We start from the raw sequence: 24,958 nt of genomic DNA, 5'->3' as shown, positions 1-24,958 counted from the left end.
CTCCCCCATATGAAGGTATATTAACGGGAAAAAAGGAAAGAGCCCCTCATTTCCTCTTTTTTGAACTCGCGAATTTAGGCAAGGTTTGGCAAGGGCCACTCAAGACTTGATTCATCTACTTTACTTGAGCACTTGAGTGCTGAGGAAATTATTGACATGGCGGTGAAGGAAAACTTAAGAGCTTTGACCATTTACTTTAAATTTATATGCTCATTCATTTTTCCTTTGTAATCCAATAGTGCTGAGATTAAATGGAAAACTCAAAGGTTCTTGATTTATGTTCGTAATTGTTACCCCTATCAACCTCACCCTAGGTTTCCAAAGTATTTCACTTGGGGAAGAGGCCTTAAGTAGGGATTCTGATGTAAGGGATAACAGGAGTTTTCGAGTGCATGGTCAGCTTCAGACTGCCCTACTTTGCTCGTCGTATATCGACCTTCATGAAACCGCTCGGACACTGGCTGTGAAGGGACGTTGCTTCACTAAGTCATTCAATTCACCTTCATGGCGCTTACTTAAGAGCAAGCCTTTGGGTCGGTTGATATGCTTTTGAGCCTTAAGGCTTTGATTGTTAGAAGACGATTAGAACAGACGTACAATCCAAGAATAAATCTGGTAAAAAAAAATGAGACCTAAGTTGTGAAGATCTCTTTCTCATACTCACCTCTACTTTTAAGGTTGTCTCTTATCTTCAAAGTCTTCTTTTCATTAAATTGTGCCCAAATAAATGCCTTGAGTGTCCCCTAAGTTAAACTTCATCTTTATCAGATTATGTAATTAGAGGTGTACTTCCTCTAAAAAAAATTCAATACTACTCTAGTACCTAGCATAACTGTTGAGGGAGACACGGCGAGGTCCCATGGGCCAAGGCCGAGAGGAGACACCAAGGAGATCTTGGACACCACATCTTAACCCAAAACCTTAAGGCATTAGGTTTATGGGTCCATCTCCTTATAAACTCTCCCTCTTACCTTGGCTTCTCCGATGTGAGACTTGACTCTAACACTTGATTCCAACAATCTCCCCCTCAAGTGTGAGTCCCTCAACCACATCACCCATGGTCCTCCCGTCTGCGGAAGCTATCCACCTTGCACCGCCGTTCGCTTCACCGCGTCAACGGAACCCGTCGCCTAGCCACACCGCTAGGAAGACTTTCGACACAAGGAGTCGTAACCATGGCTACACCAACCATCGGCTCTGATACCACTTGTTAGGGAGAGTCACGGCGAGGGCCCGTGGGCCAAGGCTGAGAGGAGACACCAAGGAGATCTTGGACACCAGATCTTAACCCAAAACCTTAAGGCATTAGGTTTATGGGTCACATCTCTTATAAACTCTCCCTCCCACCTTGACTTCTCCGATGTGGGACTTGACTCCAACACTTGATTCCAACAATCTCCCCCTCAAGTGTGAGTCCTTCAACCACATCACCCATGGTCATCCCGTCTGCGGAAGCTATCCACCTTTCACCGCCGTCTGCTGCCAACGGAACCCGCCGCCTAGCCACACTGCTAGGAAGACTTTCGACACAAGGAGCTGTCATGGTCCCACGAACCAGGCTCTGATACCACGAAAGTCTTCCTAGCGGTGTGGCTAGGCGACGGGTTCCGTTGACGCGGTGAAGCGAACGGCGGTGCAAGGTGGATAGCTTCCGCAGACGGGAGGACCATGGGTGATGTGGTTGAGGGATTCACACTTGAGGGGGAGATTGTTGGAATCAAGTGTTGGAGTCAAGTCCCACATCGGAGAAGTCAAGGTGAGAGAGAGAGTTTATAAGAGATTAGACCCATAAACCTAATGCCTTAAGGTTTTGGGTTAAGATGTGGTGTTCAAGATCTCCTTGGTGTCTCCCCTCGACCTTGCCCCATGGGTCCTCGCCGTGACTCTCCCCATCAATAACACATATGTATAGCAAGTTATTCCAAATTTAAATTTTTTTTCTAAAATTGAAAAAAATTAAATAACTACCACTTTGTGAGAGCTATGCATCGAGTCTTCCGTATTACAGGAGTAATGAGCAATTTGTCAATGGTTAAGACTTAAGAGATCCCTGTAAATTAGTCCGTCCATGTTTATGAGGGAACACAAATTAATGCAGCATATAGTTTATTGGATGTTAAAAGAATATGTCCTCAGAATTGTTACTTTCATAGTGCCACTCCGGATTCGGGCTAGGTAAAAGATGGCAATAATATGAACCAACGGGCTCACATTACCAAAAAAGTGGTAATCAATCGTGATCTAAAATTCTCTGAAAGTGGCAGACAAGTGTGGGTAACAAACACCAGCTCATAATACAGGAATCAAATAATCGAGATCAATTGCAGTTTTAAAATGAATGGGCGACATTATTGGGTGAATAAAGTTTATAGAAACACAAAAGCTTGACTACTTGTACTTAAAGATATTCACCAATTGGTACTTGGCTACAAATGTTGGATAAGAAAAAAACATTTACCAATTGGTACTTAAGAAAAAGGGAATTGTTATTCAGACCACTCCGATAGTTATTTGGACCCCGGAAAAAGTGCAAAAATACTAAAATACCCTTAATGGAAAAAAATATAAAAAAATCCTCACCCCCCATCCTCACATTCCCTCTCCTCTTTCCTCTTTCTTCCACCCACCACCTCCACCCACCACCACCACCGCCCCCACCGTCGCCGCCACCACTGTCGCCGCCACCACCGCCTCCACAACCACCACAGCTGCTACCACCACCACCACCACCACAACCTCAATCTTCTGTCGTTTTTGAAAATTTCCAACTGTAGGGAGTTGTTTCTGTTGTTTTTAATTTTTTTCTGCAAATAAGCGCACTTTAGAAGTGCGTTACGCACGCACTTTTAAAGTGCGTCACTCACGCACTTTAAACGTGCGAAGTGAACGCACTTTAAACGTGCTAAGTGAATGCACTTTTAAAGAGCGAATTGCTGCAAATTTGTACAGAACTGATATCAGATGATTTTTAAAAATTATGAGACTCCACGGTAAATCAAGATAGAATATTTGGAGATTTATGGTGGAATAAAAAAAAATTAAAATTCAAAATAAAATACCAGATGAAGGAATTTGGCTAAATTACACAAATCATAGGACCTTCAAAGAAGGTGCTAAGGTATGATTGCTTGATTTTTCTCTTCAACTTTGCAGTTGGTCGCCTAAGCATCCGACGCCAAAAACTGTCCAATCGCACCCCTCCTGATTGTGAAGCGACTACTAGAAGGTGTAGGATTTTGGAGATTCTGACTGCATATTTGAGTTCAGAATGGTCCTATTACCTTAACCAAGAAGTTTCAGTCTCAAATTCCTTCTAGAAATTAAACAGGAAAAACAGAAAGAAATTTGTGCGTTCCGCTCGCACTGTGAAAGTGCGACCAAAACGCACTTACAAAGTGCGTGATGGACGCACTTTGAAAGTGCGAGCGAAAAAAATTTAGAAAGAGATTTTTCGGATTTTAAGAATTTAACAGAGTTCAAATAGCTATCGGGGGGGTCTGAATAACAATTCCCTAAGAAAAATGGTCTTTGTGAATAAAAAAAAAATTCGCGACAAAAGTTGGATATTCTCAATTGAAACGTGATTTTTATTTCATGAAATACATGTGCTGAGATAAGTGTCTTGCTAAGGATAGAAATAGGTTAGGCTTAGCTAAACTTAGCATAAATAAGTCTGGTTTGCATGATAATTCAAGACCTAATTAAGCTTAGCATGTAACTTGAAATATGTATTTCGGGTCTGACCTAATAGCTTTTTTTTTTGTCAATGGATCATGTTTCCATAAATGAGAAAGGCTCGTAGGCAGTACATCAAGCAGATCAGCCCAACTGGGCTCCCCAAGAAATGAAACGCTACACTCAGGGGAACAACGAAAGCCTGAACAGAAACTACAAACTGAATGCCGGAAAATTATAGTCCAGGATTAATAGGGTGATGTTGGCCTATAGCTTGGGACGAAAAGATCGAGGGGCTCCCTCGAGCTGCATGTACCCAGAGTCTGGTGAACGCACTTTTAGCTGCATCATGAGCATGTTGATTGCCTTGTCTAGCAACCCACAAGAAGCCACTAACCCTAAACAAGCTTCTAAAGCGTTGAATGTCCTTCAAGATAGCATCAATCATCCATATGGAGCGGTTTTCCGGTACCAGTGTAACCAGAAGGTGGCAATCAAAGACAATAAATATTCTTTCCAAGCCCAGATTTTGTGCCACCATGAGTCCTTCACGAACAGCAAGTGCCTCCGCAAACAGGGGAGAATTGGCTAGCACTCTTCTGGTATGAGTTAAAATGAGCGCACCCTTATCATCTGAGAGAACAATTGCTATTGATCCTCTCCCATAATCCTGATCATAGGCAGCATCTACATTGATTTTGACAGTGTCAGGTGGAGGCTTGTGCCACATGATCTGGAACTTGTGGTGTCGAGGGGGGGCTGGCTCAGATGCATGTGCTTGCCTTGGTGGTTCATCATCAGCGAGCCTTTCTTCTAATGAAAAATTAATCTTCATCACTATGGCCACTGGGTCAAGATTTCTAATCTGGAAATGGCAATTTTTCATTTCTTTCCAAATTCCCCAAGCAGTCTGGGCTAAAATGATCATTCCCCTCTCCACCGAGCCTCCCTAGAGTTGCGTAGCCTCTATCATTCTTTCCAACCAGTCCCTAAAAGGAAGTCCCGAATCCTCATTTGTAGCAATAATCAAGCCCGGGGCTAGCCACACAGGCCTTGTCCAATGACAATCTATCAGAGCGTGTTTAACGTCCTCCCTTTCTTGGTTGCACATGGAACAGATGGGGTCATGAGCTACTCATCTCTGATAAAGATTTGCCTTGACTGGTAAAGCTTCGTGACAAAATTTCCACATAAACATTTTAACTTTTTCCGGGGCCTTTGTGTTCCAAATGAGCTTCCAGAGCTTGTTTTCTTTGTGGGAGTGAGCCTGGCTGCTTGGGGGGCCATTCTTCAAAGTGTAGGCAACTTGATACCCTGTTTTAACTGTGTAGATTCCATCTGGAGAATGGGGCCAGCATAGCACATCTGCTTCCTAGAAGAGGCTTAACGGAATTTTCATCACATTATAGGCTATCTGAATTGGTAGAATGGCCCTTACCCTTGCTGAATCCCATTGAGGTAATTGCTCCTGGATAAGATAGACCGCTATCAGTTCTGGGTCTTGTGAGACCCAAAATTTTAGTTATAGAATTAAATAAGTAAATTATTATTCACGATTAGGTTTCGATGTATCGTGAAGGAAACTTAACGAGTGCTCAATAATTGTAATAATTAAATGAAAGAGAAAGTTCAGGAAATCACTAAGAATAGTACTATAGTTGTTATAGGTTATAGAACGAGCCTTATTCACTTCCGCCTTAGGGCGAAATCGTTATTTAAGGTTTAATCTGCTCTTAAAGCACTGTAGAAGCAAAATTCAAAAATCTTCTGAGGAATATAAGAATTTCTCTTATTCCTTTCCATGACTAGTGTTTCGACACGAAACCCTGGAATGTACGAACGATCGATTTCAATTCTCAGAAGTTTGCCGAAACTAAGTTCCTGATAACTCAAGAACCTTAAAATAAACTATAGATGAAGATTTTTTCTATTCAGAGCTTCTAACGAAGATTCCACACGTGTACATCGATTTCTTTCGATGTTTCTAATCTTTCTTCAGAAGAATGTTTTCTGATCCGACATCAAGTGCAAAAAGTAACTTTTCGGGATAAATCGTCTAATACCGTTATTGGATCGATTACCTAAATTCCAAGAAACCTGTTTCGATTTCTGGAATTCTGTCGCCAGATTCTCACTAATAATTCACAGAGGAACGCACAGGAAAAATCGGATTCACGAAATTTTCATTTTCCCGCGTTTTCCAACTCCTATAAACAGGAGAAAAACTCAAATTTTCTCACCATTGGAGCACCAAACCCGCGAGCACCAAGAGGAGAAGAGGAGAAGAATATTTTCGTCGTGTTGCCAGTTGCTATACATTGGCGTCGAGATATGTATGCTACTTCTAACCTCTGATCGTCAATTCTGTCGTTTTTCTACATGTCCTTTTATGCTCAAAGTTTGTAGCTTTTTGTAAAAATGTCCAAATAACTTGATTCTTCTATCTAAACTTCATCCCTACCATTTATATGTCACAAATACTCCGTCAATGTTCGCCGATTCTAATCGGATCGTCGTAGGTATTCAAAACTGTGGAAAAACCCATTTTTAAGCTGAGGTTACGCTTTTTAAATCAAAAATTCTCGACTGAGCTTAGCGTCAGTATGATTAGTCGTCATAAACGTCGTTAGTAAGAACCTCGTCAAATTTATTTTTCAAAATTCCGACTTTAAATTTCTGAGCTAAAAACCTTGACCAAATTGTCCCTATTTCAGTTTTCGACCCAATAATTTTTCCGAGCTTTAATTTGCCCTAGAATCGACTAATGATAACCTAGGAATCAAGTTTGATCGAAGAAAAAGTGCCGGAACACATTTTCATGTGTCATGGCCAAAGCACCTCCAAGGGGGAGGAGAAATTTCTCTTTTGCGAAAACTCATCTTATCGTGTTAGGTTATCGTACTCTGGAGCTTATAATTCTTCTCATAAATAATTTTTTGATTAGTTCTGACTTGAATTGGTTGAATTCTGTTATGTTTTGCTCAAAGGTTCGATTGAGGAACTCTTGGGTGCTGTGAGTGAAGCGAGTGAAGAACTCTTGTTGTGTGAAGCTGGAAAACCTAGAGGTAAGGGAAACTTACCTTGCTAGCTAATGTCTTAGGCGTCGATCAATTCGACTTGATTTATTGTTTATGCTCTTGTTGATTATGTGATCTGGAAAATGTTTTATGAGGCTTAGGCCGTTGTTAATCAATAGAAACGTGTGTCTCCAATTTCTGGGGCTTCAGCCGACATTTGTGTTATTGCTTGATTCTAACTGTTGATTGACTCACATGCTACGTGCTAAATGATTAATCTTAGGATGTGTTGATATATGTGTCATGATTTGGTGGATTGTACTAACTATGCTGTGCAATTATACATATATCTGTTATACGTTTGAGTGTGGGGAAACGGGAGGAGAGTTATGCCATACTAGTGACGAGATTTTGAGAGAATGTTTGATGGGACGAACCGAGGTTCGAGCCTTGGACTGGGCGAGACCCTAGGGTCCCTCGCCCGGGCGCGCCAGCCCATGGCGACGTGCAAGCCAAGATATTGGGCCTTCTCCCGGGAGGCCCAACTGGCCCATTAAGAGAGATTAGGGGCGCCAAGCCCAACCCCCAAATCTATAAATAGGGGACGGTTACCAATTGTAAGAGACTCTTAGCTCATTTGAGAAATAAAAGCTTGAAATTCAGTTACTTTCTCTCTCTAAGCGGTTACGCTCTAAAACTCTCTCTAGATTCTCACATCACGATCCTTTCACTATGGGTACCGTACCTCATCTCTATGTTCATGGATAGAACAAGCCTTTATTGTTTTAATGGATCGTGACCTTCTCGAGGAATTATTTGGGTTGATGGGATCTTTTGAACTTATAGAATTAGAGACAAATAGAAATGGAAATTATTTCACAAGGAAAATTCATAATTCACAAAAAAAACATTCAAACACCTTAAATAATTATAACAAGCTTTGAAGAAAGTTTAGGGCTTGGAGTTAAGTTTTGGAAAATGAGAAGTGTCGCTGAATCCAAGTTTAGGAGAAACCATGTGTGCTTTCGCACTTTGCTCGAGGAGCAGCTTTGTTGTTTGGCTATCCAAAGGATAAGTCGGGGAAACTATAAGTTTCTGAGTACGTTGGTACTCTTTTAGTCGATGAGCAGTTTGTTGTTTGGCTATCTAAAGGATAAGCCGGAAAAGTATAAGTTTCCAAGTACATTAGTACTCTTTCGCTCGCTGAGCAGTTTTTGCCCATCAAAATTGGATGTGTCAGGTGACTCAAGAAGTCATCAAGAGTGATTGCACTCCTTTTTATAATTACTTGTCTTTTGTCTCAGAATCGACATTTACCTTAGGGTATTTTTAGAGACAATATGTTAATTAGAACACGTGAAGACGTGGCGGGGGAGGTCGTACGTTGATTGGCTATTCATATTGCATCATTCATACATATTGAGGTTAATACATGAGGGGATGTCGGACCTCGGTGAATCCTAAAATGGTCATAAGACCCGAGTTTTCACATAAGAACACTGCGTGTGGTTCTTAGTAGCAGACGGAAATGGCAGACTTGCGGGTTACGAATGATCTAACTACATTTGTTTGGTGTAAGAGACGCCCGAGCAGAAATGGTTTAACACTAAGCCAGTGTTAGGACTGACTCAATGGTCCCCATCTATTCCGGAGCATTTCTTGCAGCATGACATACATTTCATCATACATCTCTGACTTATTGACTTGATATCGTGGAATATCGTTATGTTTCTTGATAACTGATTGGGTTGTCATTCATTGTCTACTGTTATTTCGTTTGAGGTTATGATACTTACATGCTATTATAAGTCTATTGAACCTAAGTATCTATCCCCGTATAATTTACCTGTTGCGTGCACTATGTGTACTATTTATCTATTTCCGTGAGTTGACCCTCGCGTTTGCCTTGTTTGTCTACTTGTGTTTGGGCGATCGTATGCCTGCTGTCAGATGTCGATGGCAGACTGGTTCGAGCTGGTTTACCCTTCGGGGGGAACCCGATATGAGATGCTAGATCGGGATTCCCCAGCCGCGTGGGTGACCGATCCCGCTAGTCACCGGGTTATAAACATGGGGAGGATCATGGAGGATCGGATTGACGAGTTTGTGAGATTGACCAAGGGTCTGTTACGATGTTCTCGGTGAGCTTCAACTTGCCACCCACTGTTCACTGTGGTCCCGGTACTGGAGCGCCGCCACCACCACCATCGTCTGACGACGAGGATCCCTTTGAGGAGGAGCCTGCCGATGGAGCATCGTCTGGATCGAGCTCTCCCGCCGCTGATCGTTTTGATGCCGCTTCTTCCTCTAGGCATGCAGAGTCTGAGGATGATTCTGACACTGCTACCATCATTCGCTCTAGGACATATGCTTCCTCCCGTGGTTATAGCATGGTACCATTGGTACGCTTGACGGAGGGGGATGTGATTGTCAGAGTAGTGGATGCAGGGTCAGGGGTGTCTAGGTTGGTGTCTCGGTTTGAGATGAGGGAGATCATTGATGTGGACAGCGAGCTGATCATTCTAGACTCTGATTCTGACTCCGACGAGGATTATGCCGAGGAGGAGGAGGAGGAGGAGTATTGAGACACACTCTCTTAGGTAGTTAGGGTAGGAGTATATGTCGTAGCTCTGATGGTCATTTTCATTTTGGGACAGGGTAGGTTCCCGACTTATAGCTTTTTGTGTGACTCTCTTTCATGAGGATCATATAGAGTTGGTTGGACTTCGGAGGTCTTGTTGAGGCCGTTTTGAGGCTAACTTACTTTCTTTTGGAGAACTGTACTATCACACTTTGTCACAGATTATGGTTTGTACCTATTAGCCTGCGAGCATCACTTTCAGACTACTTTTCTGTCACTAGAGGTTACTCGTGCGTTGAATTTTATTTTACAGAAGGAGCTGTATATATATATCTCTGTATATTATTTTATGTTCGTCGCATTGGGTTGAGTCTTTATTCCGACAAGTCTTTTAACTGAAACAAAACGAAAAGAAAAAAATATACCTGCTTTTCCGCTTTATTTTGATTTTGAGTTACTAAAGTGATACCCGGAAATTTGGGTGTTACAGGTCTCCTCCAGTAGGTAGTTGTAAGGGATGATTAGCTTTCCAATTATCACTCCATAGCTTGACTCTCCCGCCATTTCCTATAATCTACTGGCCATTCTGCCTGAGGAATTCTTTGCCTTGCAGGAGGCTTTGCCAGCCCCAAGAGGCCCCTCTCTTCCTTGATGCCTGGAGAAAATCAGAGTTCGGGTAGTAAAGTCCTTTTATTATTTTAACCCAGAAGGCTTCTAGCTGCTTGTAGGCGCGCCAAGCTTGCTTGGCTAAGAGTGTTGTATTCATGTCTGAGAAATCTTTAAACCCCAATCCCCCACGACCTTTAGCTTTAGTGATGAAGGACTAGTCCTTCCAATGAATTCCCCTCTCTTTTCTGGGCCTCCTCCACCAAAATCTGGCAATGCTCGAGCACACTGAGCTGCAAAAGAACTTTGGGAGTCGGATAATTGACATAGCATACAAGGGGATTGCTTGCAAAACTGATTTGACAAGAGTCTCCTTCCCCGCTTGATTTAGCAATTTCTCCTTCCAACCATCAATTTTGTCAAGAACTCTAATCTTTAGCCAGTGTAAAGTATTGGACCTGGATCAACTTACGTACAGGTCTTTTTTTCCTTAATAAGATATTTCGGCGGGACTAAGAAACTTGTAAAACGGGCCAATGAGTTTATAGGCCAGTGAACTAAAATATACTAAAACATATCTATATATAAATAGGTCGAAACGATTATGAGTTAATAGGTATGGATGAAATGTGCACGGTTGTGTTGGATTTACTCACTTGAGAAAGTTGTTTTCAAGAATCTATCCGTTCCTATGCTTTAAACCTCATGAAAGTGAAATGTACATACCCTGAAAACACTAATATGGCCGTGGAGAGCGTAACGCCAAATTGGCAATGGCTTAAGGCCCCCACCCCAAAAAATACTTACTTAGGCCCCAAAAAAATTTACATAGGCCTAAAAAAAATAGTTACTAATTATTAATGTTTGGATATCAATCTATGTTCCTTTGAAAAAAAGAAACTTTAGTCAACTAAAATATAAAAAACTTGTGAAAACATAATAGTATAATCACCTATAGATGTTACTGATAATTGTGAAAACGCGATGAAACACCTATGGATAATATTGACACCTGTGAAAACGTGATACAACTATCTAAATTAAAATTGTTTGATTATAAAACTCTTGATAAATGATTTTGCAACTAAAAAAACTAGAAGATTAATATAAAAATTATCATAAAAAAAAACTCACTTCAATATTTTCGCCTTAGACCCGAAAATTTATGTACACGGCCCTATACATGATTTTGAATGAATTTTGGTATTTAAAGTTAGACGTTGTTTGGAAGTTTGGTCGATTTTTTAGCCATAAAAATGACATGAAAATACCTAGGAATTAATTAGTTTTGGAAGAAAATGTTAGGAGCTCATGAACTGTTGGTGATTTTAGAATCATCAATGTATTTTAGTAGTAATGTGATCTACTATAGGCTGATGCAATTACGCGTTAGGCTCGGAATCGAGTCAGGTTAGTGCGGAGTGCACGCTCGGTGGGCCAACGCATAATTGACCGCGAATACGAACCGGGGTCCAAGGGGCGGAGCCCCTGGCTGGGGTCCCGCTGAACAGTTGTGACCCTAGTTTGAAATTGTTTGAACAATTGTGACTTTTCGGAACAATTGTGACCCTAGTTTGAAATTGTTTGAACAATTGTGACTTTTCGGAACAATTGTGACTTTTCTGAACAGTTGTGACCCTAGTTTGAAATTGTTTGAACAATTGTGACTTTTCGGAACAATTGTGATCATTCGTGCAAACACAACCTTCTATATAAGGTTGCTTGCAGCCTAAGGAAAGGAATACAGAAAACCAGAAAACAGAATTCTGAAACAGAAATTCGAACAACACAACATCTCTCTACTTTCTTAATCTATTCTCTTGTGCCAAGAAAGTGATTGATTGTCAAGCATTATCCCAACAAAGATTTCGTGAACCCAGGCAATTATAGGGTCGAAATAATTTGTTCGGAAAGTGGACGCTCACGATTCTTGACTTTATCCAGGATTATCACAACCAGATTTCTAACAAACGAACAAATTATTTTACTGATAATCATGGCTGGAGAAGGCGCTGTCAAGGAGATGACTACTAAGTTCGGGAAATTGGACAAGTTTCAAGGACAAGACTTCAGGCGTTGGCAGAAGAAGATGCATTTCTTGTTGACAACATTGAAGGTGGTATACGTCCTGTCTACACCGATTCCTGAACTTCTGGAGGAAGAAACTGTTGAAAATATAAGAAGCAGATCAAAGTGGGAGAATGACGACTACATATGCAGAGGACACATTCTTAACGGTATGTCTGATCCTTTATTCGATATTTATCAAAATGTGGAATCTGCAAAGGAATTGTGGGATTGTCTTGAAGCCAAGTACATGGCAGAGGACTCATCCAGTAAGAAGTTCTTGGTGACTGATTTCAACAATTACAAAAAGGTTGAATCAAGGTCTGTCATGGAACAATACAATGAACTTCTACGAATTCTTGGACAATTCACACTGCATGGATTGAAGATGGATGAAACAATATTTGTCTCAAGTATCATAGACAAGTTGCCCCCTTCATGGAAGGATTTCAAATACAATTTGAAGCATGGAAAAGACGAACTGTCTTTGGTCCAACTTGGAAGTCACTTGCGCATAGAAGAATCTCTAAGAGCGCAGGAGAGAGTGACAAGGGAAAAGGAAAAGAAGTTGTTGGTCCCTCGGTTAATATGATCGAGGAGGGTAGCAAGAACAATAACAACAAAAACAAAGGAAAGAAGCGTGCTTTCAAGAACAACAAAGGAAGTTTCGGTTCTAACAAGAAACCGAAACTAGAATGCTGGAAGTGTGGTAAGACAGGCCACTTCAAGAGGGATTGCCGTTCTGGAAAGAAGCATGATAACGCGAATGCAAGTGGTTCGGGAAAGGGGTCTAAGGACCAATCCCAAGAACAAGGATGATGCTATTGCGTGGTGGATTGATTCTGGCGCCACAACACATGTTTGCAAGGATCGTTTCTGGTTCAAGACTTTTGTTCCAGTGGAAGATGGATCTGTCCTCTACATGGGAGATCATCACTTTGATCCTGTTGAAGGCAAAGGAAGCGTGGTGTCAAATGTACAATGGAAAGTCTAGACACTTGGGTGTTAGACATAGTATGATTAGGGAATTAATCTTGAATGGGGTGATATCCATTGAGTTTGTTCGTTCGCAACAAAACTTAGCTGACCACTTGACGAAGGGGTTAGCTAGAGACTTAGTGAAGAAGTCGGTAATTGGAATGAGATTAAAGTCCATTTAAATCTACTACCTATGTTCTACCCAATTCCCTTCTAATACAACGTTAGAAGCTGAATTCAATGTGGAAAGATCATAGTTAGAGATTGGAGCACTTGTGTTTATCTTCCCAAGGTATGTGTTCAGACCTGCAAGTGATGGCTAGGTTGAAGTATATCTTCTTAATGGTTCTTTTGGAAAATTGTAAATGCAGGTGCAAGATTAAAAGGATCACCTATGTAAGCATGAAGTTTTGCCGCTTCAAGAAGCTTGGACTTGGCTTCCTATATGCTTATTAATGGATAAGGACACATGGCTTGTAAAGTGTCAAGTATGAATAGTAGAGTGTTGTAGAAACATATGTGTACAGTATCTTTAGATATTCAAATGGGTTGACGGGTTCAATCTTTAAAGACACCCCGATTCTCGAGTATTGGGAATGTGTATTTGTACTAAAGTGGAAATTCAATCGCAAGATATTTTCATTTATGCATTTGTTTGATCGTTATATCTGTGTGTTATAAACTGAGTAGATCAAGGATTACGCTAAAATGGGGGGGATTTGTTGGTGATTTTAGAATCATCAATGTATTTTAGTAGTAATGTGATCTACTATAGGCTGATGCAATTACGCGTTAGGCTCGGAATCGAGTCAGGTTAGTGCGGAGTGCACGCTCGGTGAGCCAACGCATAATTGACCGCGAATACGAACCGGGGTCCAAGGCGCGGAGCCCCTGGCTGAGGTCCCGCTGAACAGTTGTGACCCTAGTTTGAAATTGTTTGAACAATTGTGACTTTTCGGAACAATTGTGACTTTTCTGAACAGTTGTGACCCTAGTTTGAAATTGTTTGAACAATTGTGACTTTTCGGAACAATTGTGACTTTTCGGAACAATTGTGATCATTCGTGCAAACACAACCTTCTATATAAGGTTGCTTGCAGCCTAAGGAAAGGAATACAGAAAACCAGAAAACAGAATTCTGAAACAGAAATTCGAACAACACAACATCTCTCTACTTTCTTAATCTGTTCTCTTGTGCCAAGAAACAGATTGATTGTCAAGCATTATCCCAACAAAGATTTCGTGAACCCAGGCAATTATAGGGTCGAAATAATTTGTTCGGAAAGTGGACGCTCACGATTCTTGACTTTATCCAGGATTATCACAACCAGATTTCTAACATGAACCATGTTAGGCCGAGAGCTCACTATGTGTTTGGGGGGTGAAAAACTCATTTTTGAAGCATAGAGTTAAAGAAAATGCTAAGTGTAAGTTGCACGATTGGCCTTGTGTAAGTCTAGGACTGAGTTCTAATTTGAAGATAATTGAAAGAAAAACTTGTACATGATTTGGAGCTTGTGGCCGTGGGCTATGTTTGGTTAATAGAAGAGAAAAGTTTTTGAAGTCACCTAGAAACATGCTTTGGATTGGAACTTGGAAAAATGCATGACTATGTATGCTTAGGTGAGTTTAAGGTTCATGAGACTTAATGAGTAAATTGATGCTTTGAAAATGCTTAAGAATGGAAGAACTCACAAAAAATTGACTAAGTTGCAATGCATGAGAAATTCTTCAACCTTAAGGGTAAACGGGAAAAGTTTCTAAGTTAATTTGGCTAAGGTGTAACTTGTAGTCTTTGGGTCATAACTCTCACTATAGTAACTCAAAATTACTGAATTTGGTCTCAAATGAAAGTTAACTTGTAAACCTACATGTGGTATCTTCAATCCTTAATTTCTAAATCCTGGTTACTGTTCACGGGCCTTTTTTTTTGGGACAAATACATTTTTCTTTTGTTCTCACACAACACAATGGCCCATGTTGTCACCCAATTGCATCATCCCTTCACAGGTCGACGTTGGCAACCATGTCTGTCATCATGCGGTCGCTGGCTTTGCCTTTCCCCCTCCTACTCCTTTAGGGGATTTGGGTTTGGCACCCCACCTATTGGGGTTGGCACCCCATGTATTCAATACGGAAATTTAATTTCCGTTTTCAAAACGGAATTTAAAATTCCGATTTGTTTTTTATATGCAATGAACGGTTGAAAATGTGCCACATATGCTAAAATACATAACGGTTTTTTAATTTCCGTTTTTTTCGTATTAAAATCGGAATTTAAATTCCCGTTTTTAATAAAGTGGGGTGCGAAACCCAATAGGTGGGGTGCCAAACCAAATTCCCCTCCTTTAGGTGTGTTCAGGTTCTATTGCTGGCCTATGGACGTCTTTGGCGAGGTTGTGACGTTTTTTTTGGCAGATACTCAAGGATTCTTGAAGAAAGGGCATGGTTTGTATATGCAATCAGCCTCCCATCTCAAAGCCATTTTTGCCTCCCATCTCTAGCTGCAGAATAACACATTTTCCTCCTCCTTCGGCTATGCCTTCCCTACCTATACGTTGTATTGTCCTACATGTATCATCATCATCTTCTGGATTCTCTGGATCTCCTACAACCTAGCAGCTTCGACCTCCCCTCTGCCGCTATGGTCAGTTACCCCGTCATTTTCCAGCGAGCTGCAACCCTACAGCGAGGTCATCATCTCTTGCTGCCAAAAAACAGCTGTCCAAGTTGCTTTACAGGTCTTTTGCCTATACTCTAAGCTGAATTTTTTATTTTTAATTTTAATTTTAATCCAACCCCATCGTTTTCATTCAGTGCATGAATATAACGATTCTTCAAGCACCAGAAGAAGAGCTCACAACCCAAGCAAAATACTCTCTGCAAATGCCTCCACAACGCAAGCCCTAGCCTTCTCTCGCTGCATTGCTCCTTCCGGCACCCGTCTCTCTCCGCCGAGGCTCACCGGAGTTTCACACTCTGTTACTCGAGTTGCGACATTGAGGTGCTCTGCACTGCCAAGCTTAGCTCACGGTCAGTGATTTTTGGCTACTGTGTTGTTTTGGTTTTGGTTTAGTATTTTTAAATTCCCGCAATAAAATGAAGATTCATCTCTTAAATTATAAGACTGCATTTGATTTATTTGGAGTCACAAGCAAATTTGAGATTTAAGGCTTAGTTGGGTAGTATGGAGCATCTTTTCTTCATCATTTTTGGTTTATTGAAGATGACCAGGAGGCTCCTAGCTTTCTCTTTGAATCTGCAGAGCCAATTTTTCATTCCTCGAATGTGGTAAGTGTGTTATGGCATTTCCATGATTTTGAGTTTTAGGTTTAATTGTTTATTTAGTGAAATTCAGGATTGGATTGATTGCAGGGTCGCTATAGTGTTGTAGGAGCACAACCAACAGTGGAAGTTGTGGCAAAAGAAAATAAAGTAACAATAATGGACCATGAATCTGGGCATTTAACTGAGGAAACTGTAGATGATCCTATGACAATTCCCAGAAGAATCTCAGAGAGTTGGAAACCTTATCTCACTAATAAACTTCCAGATGCATTCTGTGGTAAGAGTAGTATGATCATAACACCCATCGTGTGTCAAGATTGAATATTGGCAAATTACAGTTCAATTATGAAATTTTCAGACAAAATAATTTGTTTATGAAATAATGAGGCTGGATTGTTTTTTGTTTAATTCGGTTTTTTATATGTGAATCATGAACTCTGACCTATGATGCATGATGTCTGCAATGCAAACAACTTATTTTGCAATAACAGAAAATCCTAACGGTTAGAATGTGTTTAGTAAGCATGCCTCAAGTACTTCACCTCATATTGATCCTTTTAAAATAGTGAGGTTAATGGCGGATGGTGGATTATGGCGGAAAGCCATAAACAGGTCACATTTGACAAATAGTGGTGGCGTTGACGGGTTTCGGCAGCATATGGCGGAATATTGGCCAAGGTAGCTTGCTAGAATTCCTCCATGAGATTCAACCTTGGCGGATATTTGACAACACTCTTTTAAAACCACTAACTTCTTTTAAGCTTCAGTAAGCACAACTATAATTCTTAAAAATTAAATGAAACATTATATCAGCAGTTGAAAACGTTGGTACATTTTTCTTTGCCTATTACTGTGATGATTTGTTTAGGTGCCCCGCTTTCATCCTTTTACTCCAATCCGGTGTTATCTTTTCTTGCACAAAATTCTGAACTGAATCTTTGAGAGTTTCTGTAATCTGAGTAATTGTAAATCTTGAAATGAACTCTAGATAGAGTTCTTATATCTATATAGTCTGTTGAGAAACTGACTCCAGTGTAGTTTTGAGTCTGTTGTAACAGATTCTAACAACAGAATTAATTGTCTGAATTTTTATAATTCATGTGCGCTCTAAGTATGATCATTGACCAATTTATTATATTGTATTTCAGTCAGTTGAATTATACATGAGTTGAAAACCATAAAAACATTTGGGGTTAAAGTTATTTTTGTTGGGGCAAAAGTTTGTTCTTTTTCGGTGTTGGAGTGTATAAAAAACTTCATAAGTTTATGTTCTTGTAACATATGATGCATTGCAGATAAAGTTTTAGTTAATTTGTCTCCCGTAATTTCTATTAAAAAATTATTGAGAAATCATTTTACTTCTGAAGTGATAATTTTGTATAAATTTATGAAGCAACTTCCTGCTATGCGTTGTGAAAAAAACCTTGACATGAGACACGTATCAGAGACATTATATGATAATCAATCATGTTGGAGCCATCCGTGCTGAGCATGATGATTTCACAATTCGTTTTGCTTCAGTGATGAATCAGGTGATGCCCTCTGCTTTGTTTGGGTTGTAAAAGAAAAGCCCTCCCTCAAATAAAATTTTCCCTGTTTCTGTTAATTGTTCCTTAGCATGTAAATCTCTGGTTTTGCAGCTGTTATTGTTGAAGTCCACCGATGGTTCTGATGTTGATTGGAGCAAAGAAGTCAAGGGTAGCTTTTGTTTGTGTACTTCTTTTATATTGCTGTCCTTTTGTCCTTCATCTGATCTTAGTCCTTTGTTTTAATATGTTATAGTCACCCCTTCGTACTCAATTCTACATGAAGGATGCAACACAATTTTTTTTGGTTTTCTTCGTCTAATGTTTGAACCTGTTTATTTTCTTTTTACCTATCACAAAATTATTAGTTTATTTTAATTATCTATGTATTGAACTTTGATGCATTAGCTTGACATCATTCCTTGTATCAGTAGTTTAAAGTGTAGCAATTTTTTGATTTATAGAGACTCAAAACTGCTATACCTTTCTTCTGAGTACCCCTTAGTTACAAGTTAATCAAAATATATGGGATATCTTGATTGGGACTGGGAACTTCTGTACTTATTATTTATAGTAAATTTAATCATGTTTTTTTTTTAAAGAGAAGACTTTATTGATATAAGGAAGTCATGAGGAAACCTTCTCATGATATCAAAAGCACAAAACGAAACACCCACCAAGTAATCAACCTCACTTAAGAAACTGTGCCTCATTAAAACCTCCCTAAGGAAAACCCAGTGGGAAAAAACATTAGGAAGGGAAAAAAAGTACACAAATCTAGAGTTAATCAAGTAAAAACATACAGCTCCCTACCCATTGAAATATATGTATTCTTTCCCTTGCCATACAATAGTGTCATATCTACCATACTTTGTAACCCAGCATGCCTCAAGTCACATGAGATCGCGCCTTCATGCATCCGCTAGCTTCTTTCCTTAACCTATGTTCCATCAATTCCAGATCACTCAAACATTTTTCTACATTTATTCTCCATGCATCAAATCTGATCTGTCCTCCAACCTGAGCAGTCCACCAAATCAAGAAAAAAACATACCCCACCATAGGTAACTTGAGTGAAACCCGCCAATGCACAACAAACCAACAATCAGAATACAATCTTAAACAAACAGTCACAAGAAATTAGCTTGACTCCTCCTGCAATAAATTCATGCGGTAGCACCTGAGTCATTGATGTTGTTACTTCTATCAGGGAAGGATCTTATTCAATATTAGGTGAGAACTGTCTTCTCATTCTGTGGAGTTGTTTGGGTTATGTCAGTCATTTAATTATTTCTTTGACTCTGTGTTCATCAAAGTTCCTAATCTTTTACATATCTCTTTGTTTTCATAAGTTGAATGAGTTGTCTCTGTGAATGTATCATATCTATCCTCCGCTTACCTAATTTTTATGAGGCATCTTAAAACAGTCAATTTTTATAACATAGGTGACATCTTTGAATTTTTGTAGCATTTACTAACTTTTAGAAGAACTCATAGGTGACAGATGGTGAGGGAGAACATGCTGCCCATGTTGTTGGATATGGAGAAAGTATCAATGATAGTGCTCCTAAAAATTGTGAAAATAAAACTGAAAGTGTCTGGGAGTGAGCTTTATGAAGATGCAGATAGCAAGTTATGAAAGGTTGAAACACACGTGGTGGAGAAGCTAGAAATCAGTCGTCATCACTTGGCCAATGCTGATGATGGAATGTTAGGTGAAATTAATCGCTTGAAGGCAATTAAGATAACTGATGGGGGGTCCAACTGCGAGGGTCATTTTTTACCAATTGCTGGGCTCAAGGCCCAGGAAAATCTTGAACCTAAGTTTAAACATGCTGGCTTTTAGAGGTTCATTACTTGATGGTGGATATGGCTTAGTTGGGTATTATGTGTTAGCATTATGTAGGTCCCTTTTTTTGTATATCTATGGGGCCACTGAACTAAGTATTGTATTTAATTAAGTATGATGCTGGATGTCCTATGTTACAAGTACATGTAGTGTGGTAAACTTGGTAGTTGTAACCTTTGGATAATTGTGATCTGCAGAACTGTAGTTTAAGTAACCCTATTATCAATATAAGTTGTTGTGTTTGTATTTGAACTTCTTATTATGTTATCTTCATTTGTTTGTTTCCCAACAATATGCTTATAAGCATGATTAAATCATATGTAAGGCTAATTTTGATGGTCATGGGAATGAAATAGACTTCTATCATTTCCTTCATTTTATTTAATGATTGAATCACGGAACTCAGATGCCAACAAATAAGCTTCTGCTGATTTTAGCAACATATAAGTAAGAGAAGTCATCTTCCAGATTTTGATGTGGTTATACACTTATAATTGGTTTTATTGAAGATGGACTTCAATTGCCGTGAACCTTCAAAAAAAAATATAAATTAATAACTTTTTTCAATTTATGGGCAAGTAAACATCAGATAAAATTTTAAAAAATCCATTAGTATATAGAATACTTCTGTAAAACAGTGCTAAGGAGAAAATAGTCCTTTTTGTATTAATGTTAGGGAAAATATTTGGTTTTCTTCATTTGTGCCTAAATGTATACGTACATTTTTCCAGTCTGACAAAAGGAGAAATTATAGTCGAATTTGATATAATATAGTTTTAAATTTCATTCACAAAAATTTATAGTTGCACTAAACTTTGGAAGAAATTAGTAATATTCCTGAAAAAAATTAATATTCCTTTTTGTATTAATTTTGTTATTTTACTATGAAAAAATACATGATCTCTTGTGTATTAAAAATGATTTTGAATTTAAAAAAATTTATTTAATGTTTCCTAAAATTTTACCAGTTATTCCTTAGGGTAGTAGAGCTGAGGTTGTTATGGTTACCATCCATTCATCCCGCTTGGGGAGATTCTGCAAGATTCTACCATTGACAGAAAACATGTGTTTGCTTGGTAACTTGAACAATCTTGAGATTGAAGAGGTTAAGTATTTCGTTTTGCTCCTAAACTCTTACAATTAGTTCAAGCCAGATTATCCTTGAAAGAAACACCAGTTGTGGCCATGCTTGGTTGACATCATGATACATATTCTAACCATTTCTTTTGTATAAATTGCAAAAGAACAGAATTGATAAAAATTGTGTTTGTTGTATGTATTATAGGTTTGTCATGATTTATATCAATATTGAGGTTGATCGTGTGTACACACTGTTTTCCATCAAATAGTGTCATAAATCAGTGATTAATATTTATATTTATACGTCATGTGATTATATAAATTAGTACAAAATTATGAAATATTTAAGGTGACTATATATTCTTCATATTTATGCTTTAGGTTGAATAATTTCTCTTCACACCTCTCATAGAGGTGGAGAGAGGTCGAAGGAGGAGAGAGAAAAAAAAAGTAAGAGACAGAAAGTATGAGATGTGATAGATGATAAGACGAAAAAGATAGAAACAAAAATAAGTAGAAATAAAGTGTTTAAAAAATGAGGTGTGTATATATCATTGTTTTTTTAGGTTTATAGACAAAATCTAATTATTTGGTTTTGTCATTTACAATTCATAAATAGATCTAATAAAAAAAGTACATCGACTTCAATGGGTAACAAGAAACAACTCTTTACAAAAATCCTTTAGGAATGGTTTGAAGTCAAGTGGTGGTATATTTGGTTTTGATTAATCAATAATATACCAGTTAAATTTTTCAAATATTAAAATATATCTTAATAAAAAATAATTTTAAATTATTGTTTAATTTTATTATAGTACAAAATTATAAATATTAAAATATCTTAATAGTCAGGCTAATTAACTGTTCATCTTAACTATATAATTACTCTTAATTATATTGTGTGATACATTTGATAAATTTTTTTGATGAAATTAAAACGAAATCAATGATTTAATCTCTCTGCATCGCTCGGGTTAACAGGAGCTATGAATTGATATTTTTTTTGTATTATGCCTCTGTCCTTGCTAAGAATCTCAGCTGGTTAAATAAAACTTCAGGAATTGAGAAAAGGAACTAGAAAAAGTGGCAAGTCAACCTCAACTTCTGTTCTAAAGTATTTATATAAATACGTAAATTTTTCATTATTGGCTTATCTAATGCAACTTTATTTTCTACATATACTTTTCTCTCACCTCTCATTCTCACATAGTTTGGATATGAGATTGTTAAATGTTTATTGTTGATTAAACTTTACACAAGTTCATCCTTTTCTATGCACTGGTAGCAATCCTATATAATCATCATTGTATAGCTTACTACCGACTATATTAGGTGTATTTTCACTCTAAGCCTTTTTGAAAGGTTGTAATCCACTCACATCATTGATTATGCCGACATTGTGTACCGTGATACATGAATTTGATATGTGAATGATCATCACAAGTATTCTAATGAAAGACATCTACTGAGGTAAATATGTAAAGATTTTTAATTTGTCCGTTGGTAACGCTAAGTAAACATAAATTCTTGACATATCTGAAGTCAGTTATTATACATTTCGGTTAGATCTTAACCCATAAAAAATTACGTATAAAGACCCCGTGCATAGCACGGGTCACAATCCTAGTGAATTACAAGTGTTGTGGTTCCTGGACTAGTCACAATTGCAGGTTGAAGTTGGGAACATTTCATATTGTTTTGGGTATAAATCCTTGTGTATGAGTCCAATTCCTGTGGAACCACTTTTGTTTGAAAGATAACTTGATGAGCTTCAATCTGTGAAAATTTCATGATTTTTTGATGACTGGTTCAATACCAGTTTTGATTTTAAGTCTCCCCTGTTTTGCTGTCTGCATTTCTAGAACAGTTGTAGTGTGTGAGTTTTAATTAATTTTATAAGTGTTCAAATCCTATGGAACTTGTATGGTTAGAAATAGAACTTAAGGGTCTATTATAAGAAATATAATTATATTTTTCAAAGTTGTTGAAAATGAGTCGATTGCAGACTAAAGTTAAGTATGCTTTGATTAAGGTACGAGGAGTTTGAGCACGGAGCTAAACTTGCAAGCGAAGAGCAAAAAGGGAATCGATCAAGGTGAGGACAATTTTCTGTTTACTAGATATATACAATAATGTTGCCATGATTGTAAGATTGGGAGTGCCCATGTTGGTTGATGCCTAAGGCATGTTTATATACTTGTTTGTTCATAATGGATGATAACTTGTAGCATGTTGATCACTATGATAATTGTGGTTGAAGCATGCTTGAGTGCTTAAGATGCATGAATATGTACTGTTGTTATTGCCTGATTATGATCATATGATGTTGATTGCTAACCGATTGTGAATGCAGAGTGTTTACAAGTTTCAGCGAGTAAGTTTCCGACGGGAGGTCAGAACTGCTGTTGTTGGAGGATCAGGACTTTGCCTTGTGAAAATTATCCATGCGGAGGAATGTTTGAATAACGTAAAGATTTGATAATAATTTGTCATCATAAAGTTAACTTAAGTGATAACGCTTTCATAACTTCAGAGACTTGTTTTGACAAGAGAAAAACTTAAAGGATTGGAAAGATTTTGAAAAAGGGAAAGATCGACGATCCAAAAGTTGACAAGATAAATTGAGTTGGAATTCCGTTCATCTAGAGGATGAACTGTCGCGATGTGAGAAGCCACTTAGAGAAGAGAACCGTGGGCAAGAAACACGAATCGTTGAGAGGGTGTTCCATCTTTTGGCTAACCATAATGCCCTACATGCATAAATATCTTATGAGGTTGGGACAGACGGAAGATCAGACCTTTACGAGGGTTGAGACGATCATAGGACCAGCCATCAATTGGAGTGTGCCAAGAGGCCATATCTCTCAGCATACGCAAGTGACATTGTCAACAAAGAGTGTGGACCAACTTGACGAAGCTAGGTTGTAAGTGACACCCCGAGTCTGAGATGATCTACACTAGGCATGTGCCAGATCGACTAGGAAGTGCTCTGCCTACGAAGTGGCATTTATCAGTGGCGTTGATTGTCCCGCCTATCTTACCAGGTTTGGCGTAGATTCGGATCATTTGAGAATATTCATTACACGAGCATAAACATTCAACTAACTATAAGATATTGATTATGTATGTTTTATGACTGTGTTGGGGTGATAAAATGTTGTTTGGGTTATGAGGATATGAGATTATATCTTGTGTTGCCTAAGATTAGAGATATCGTACATTGTTGATTATGTTATTTATATGGTTGTAATTTTATACGCTATTGGTTAGAAGTTGACCCTTGCATACCATTGTTTCTATATTTGTGTTTAGGTGGCCGACAACCGCTAGAGGATGAGCGACTTTTGGGCGAGGATGCGCCACTCGGGGCTTACCCGGATGAGTAAATGGACAGAGAGGACTGCGCTTCTTGGATGGTAGATAACGCCACCAAGAGAGCGACATATGCAGGACAAGTGGTCGAGGACATATACGACGTACACGACTATTTGATAAAGAGCGTTTATCGACAGACAGTGAGGACACACATGCCACCACCTTTTGGAGAAGGAGGAGTTGTACCTCCACGACCACCTTAGAGACGGACTCGTCTGAGGCGTTGTTTTCATTTGCTACTGCACCTCTATTACTGTCAGCTGTTGTTCCCGAGCCGAGTTCCATTACCACCACTTCTACGCACGGGTGAGTGTTAGTGATGAGAGAGCTACTCTCTCCACTACCATCTTCATACTATACCCCCTCTTCGCATCGCGAATACCGGGTCAAGTATCCAGTGCGTGTAGAGGAGTGGACCAAGAGGGTGGAGATTATGGATGTGGATGCGAAGATGATTATGTACGAGGACAAGATTGTTAGAGTAGAGGTCGTGGACTTAGAGGTAGAGCTGTGAGGACACGGTGGACGAGTCTAACTTCTCGAGCGACGAGGTGCTGATGATGTAGAGAGTGGGGTAGTGTGTACATAGGTGGTAGTGCCTACTTGTAGTAGTAAATCGTTAGCGTTATCAAATAAGAGTTTGTATTCATAAGCAGGGTAGGCCCCGATATATTTCTTTTTGTGTGGTTCTCCTGCGAGGGAATCATATGGAGTAGTCGGACATAGAGGTCTAGGTGGAGGCCATTTTGGGCTGACTATTTCCTTTTCGAGCATTGTATAATATTTATGTACAATACTTCTGACGACTTAGTTATTGTTGCCTTCGTTGCTTGTTTATATATACGCTCGGTATTTATGTATGTATGGTCTCATTATGCATTGCATCTTTGAGAACTTTAGAAAAAAAAAAAAAAAA

General features: G+C 38.9%; 1 protein-coding gene across 1 annotated transcript; it reads left to right on the top strand.

The window, feature by feature from the left end:
* The first annotated feature begins 11,875 nt into the window (after positions 1-11,875).
* LOC130736100 (uncharacterized) lies at positions 11,876-12,538 on the top strand. The gene has a single exon (XM_057587948.1). The coding sequence runs from the start codon at positions 11,876-11,878 to the stop codon at positions 12,536-12,538; it is 663 nt and encodes a 220-aa protein (XP_057443931.1).
* The last annotated feature ends 12,420 nt before the right edge of the window (positions 12,539-24,958 follow it).

This window comes from Lotus japonicus, chromosome 2 (genome assembly GCF_012489685.1).
Source record: "Lotus japonicus ecotype B-129 chromosome 2, LjGifu_v1.2".
In the NCBI taxonomy this organism is placed as follows: Eukaryota; Viridiplantae; Streptophyta; class Magnoliopsida; order Fabales; family Fabaceae; genus Lotus; species Lotus japonicus.
Note: the sequence above shows the minus strand (reverse complement) of the source record. Positions and strands in the feature narration are given on the sequence as shown.

Excerpts from the sequence above, each read along its gene's own strand:
- LOC130736100 (XM_057587948.1), top strand. The coding sequence starts at position 11,876 with ATGGCTGGAGAAGGCGCTGTCAAGGAGATGACTACTAAGTTCGGGAAA.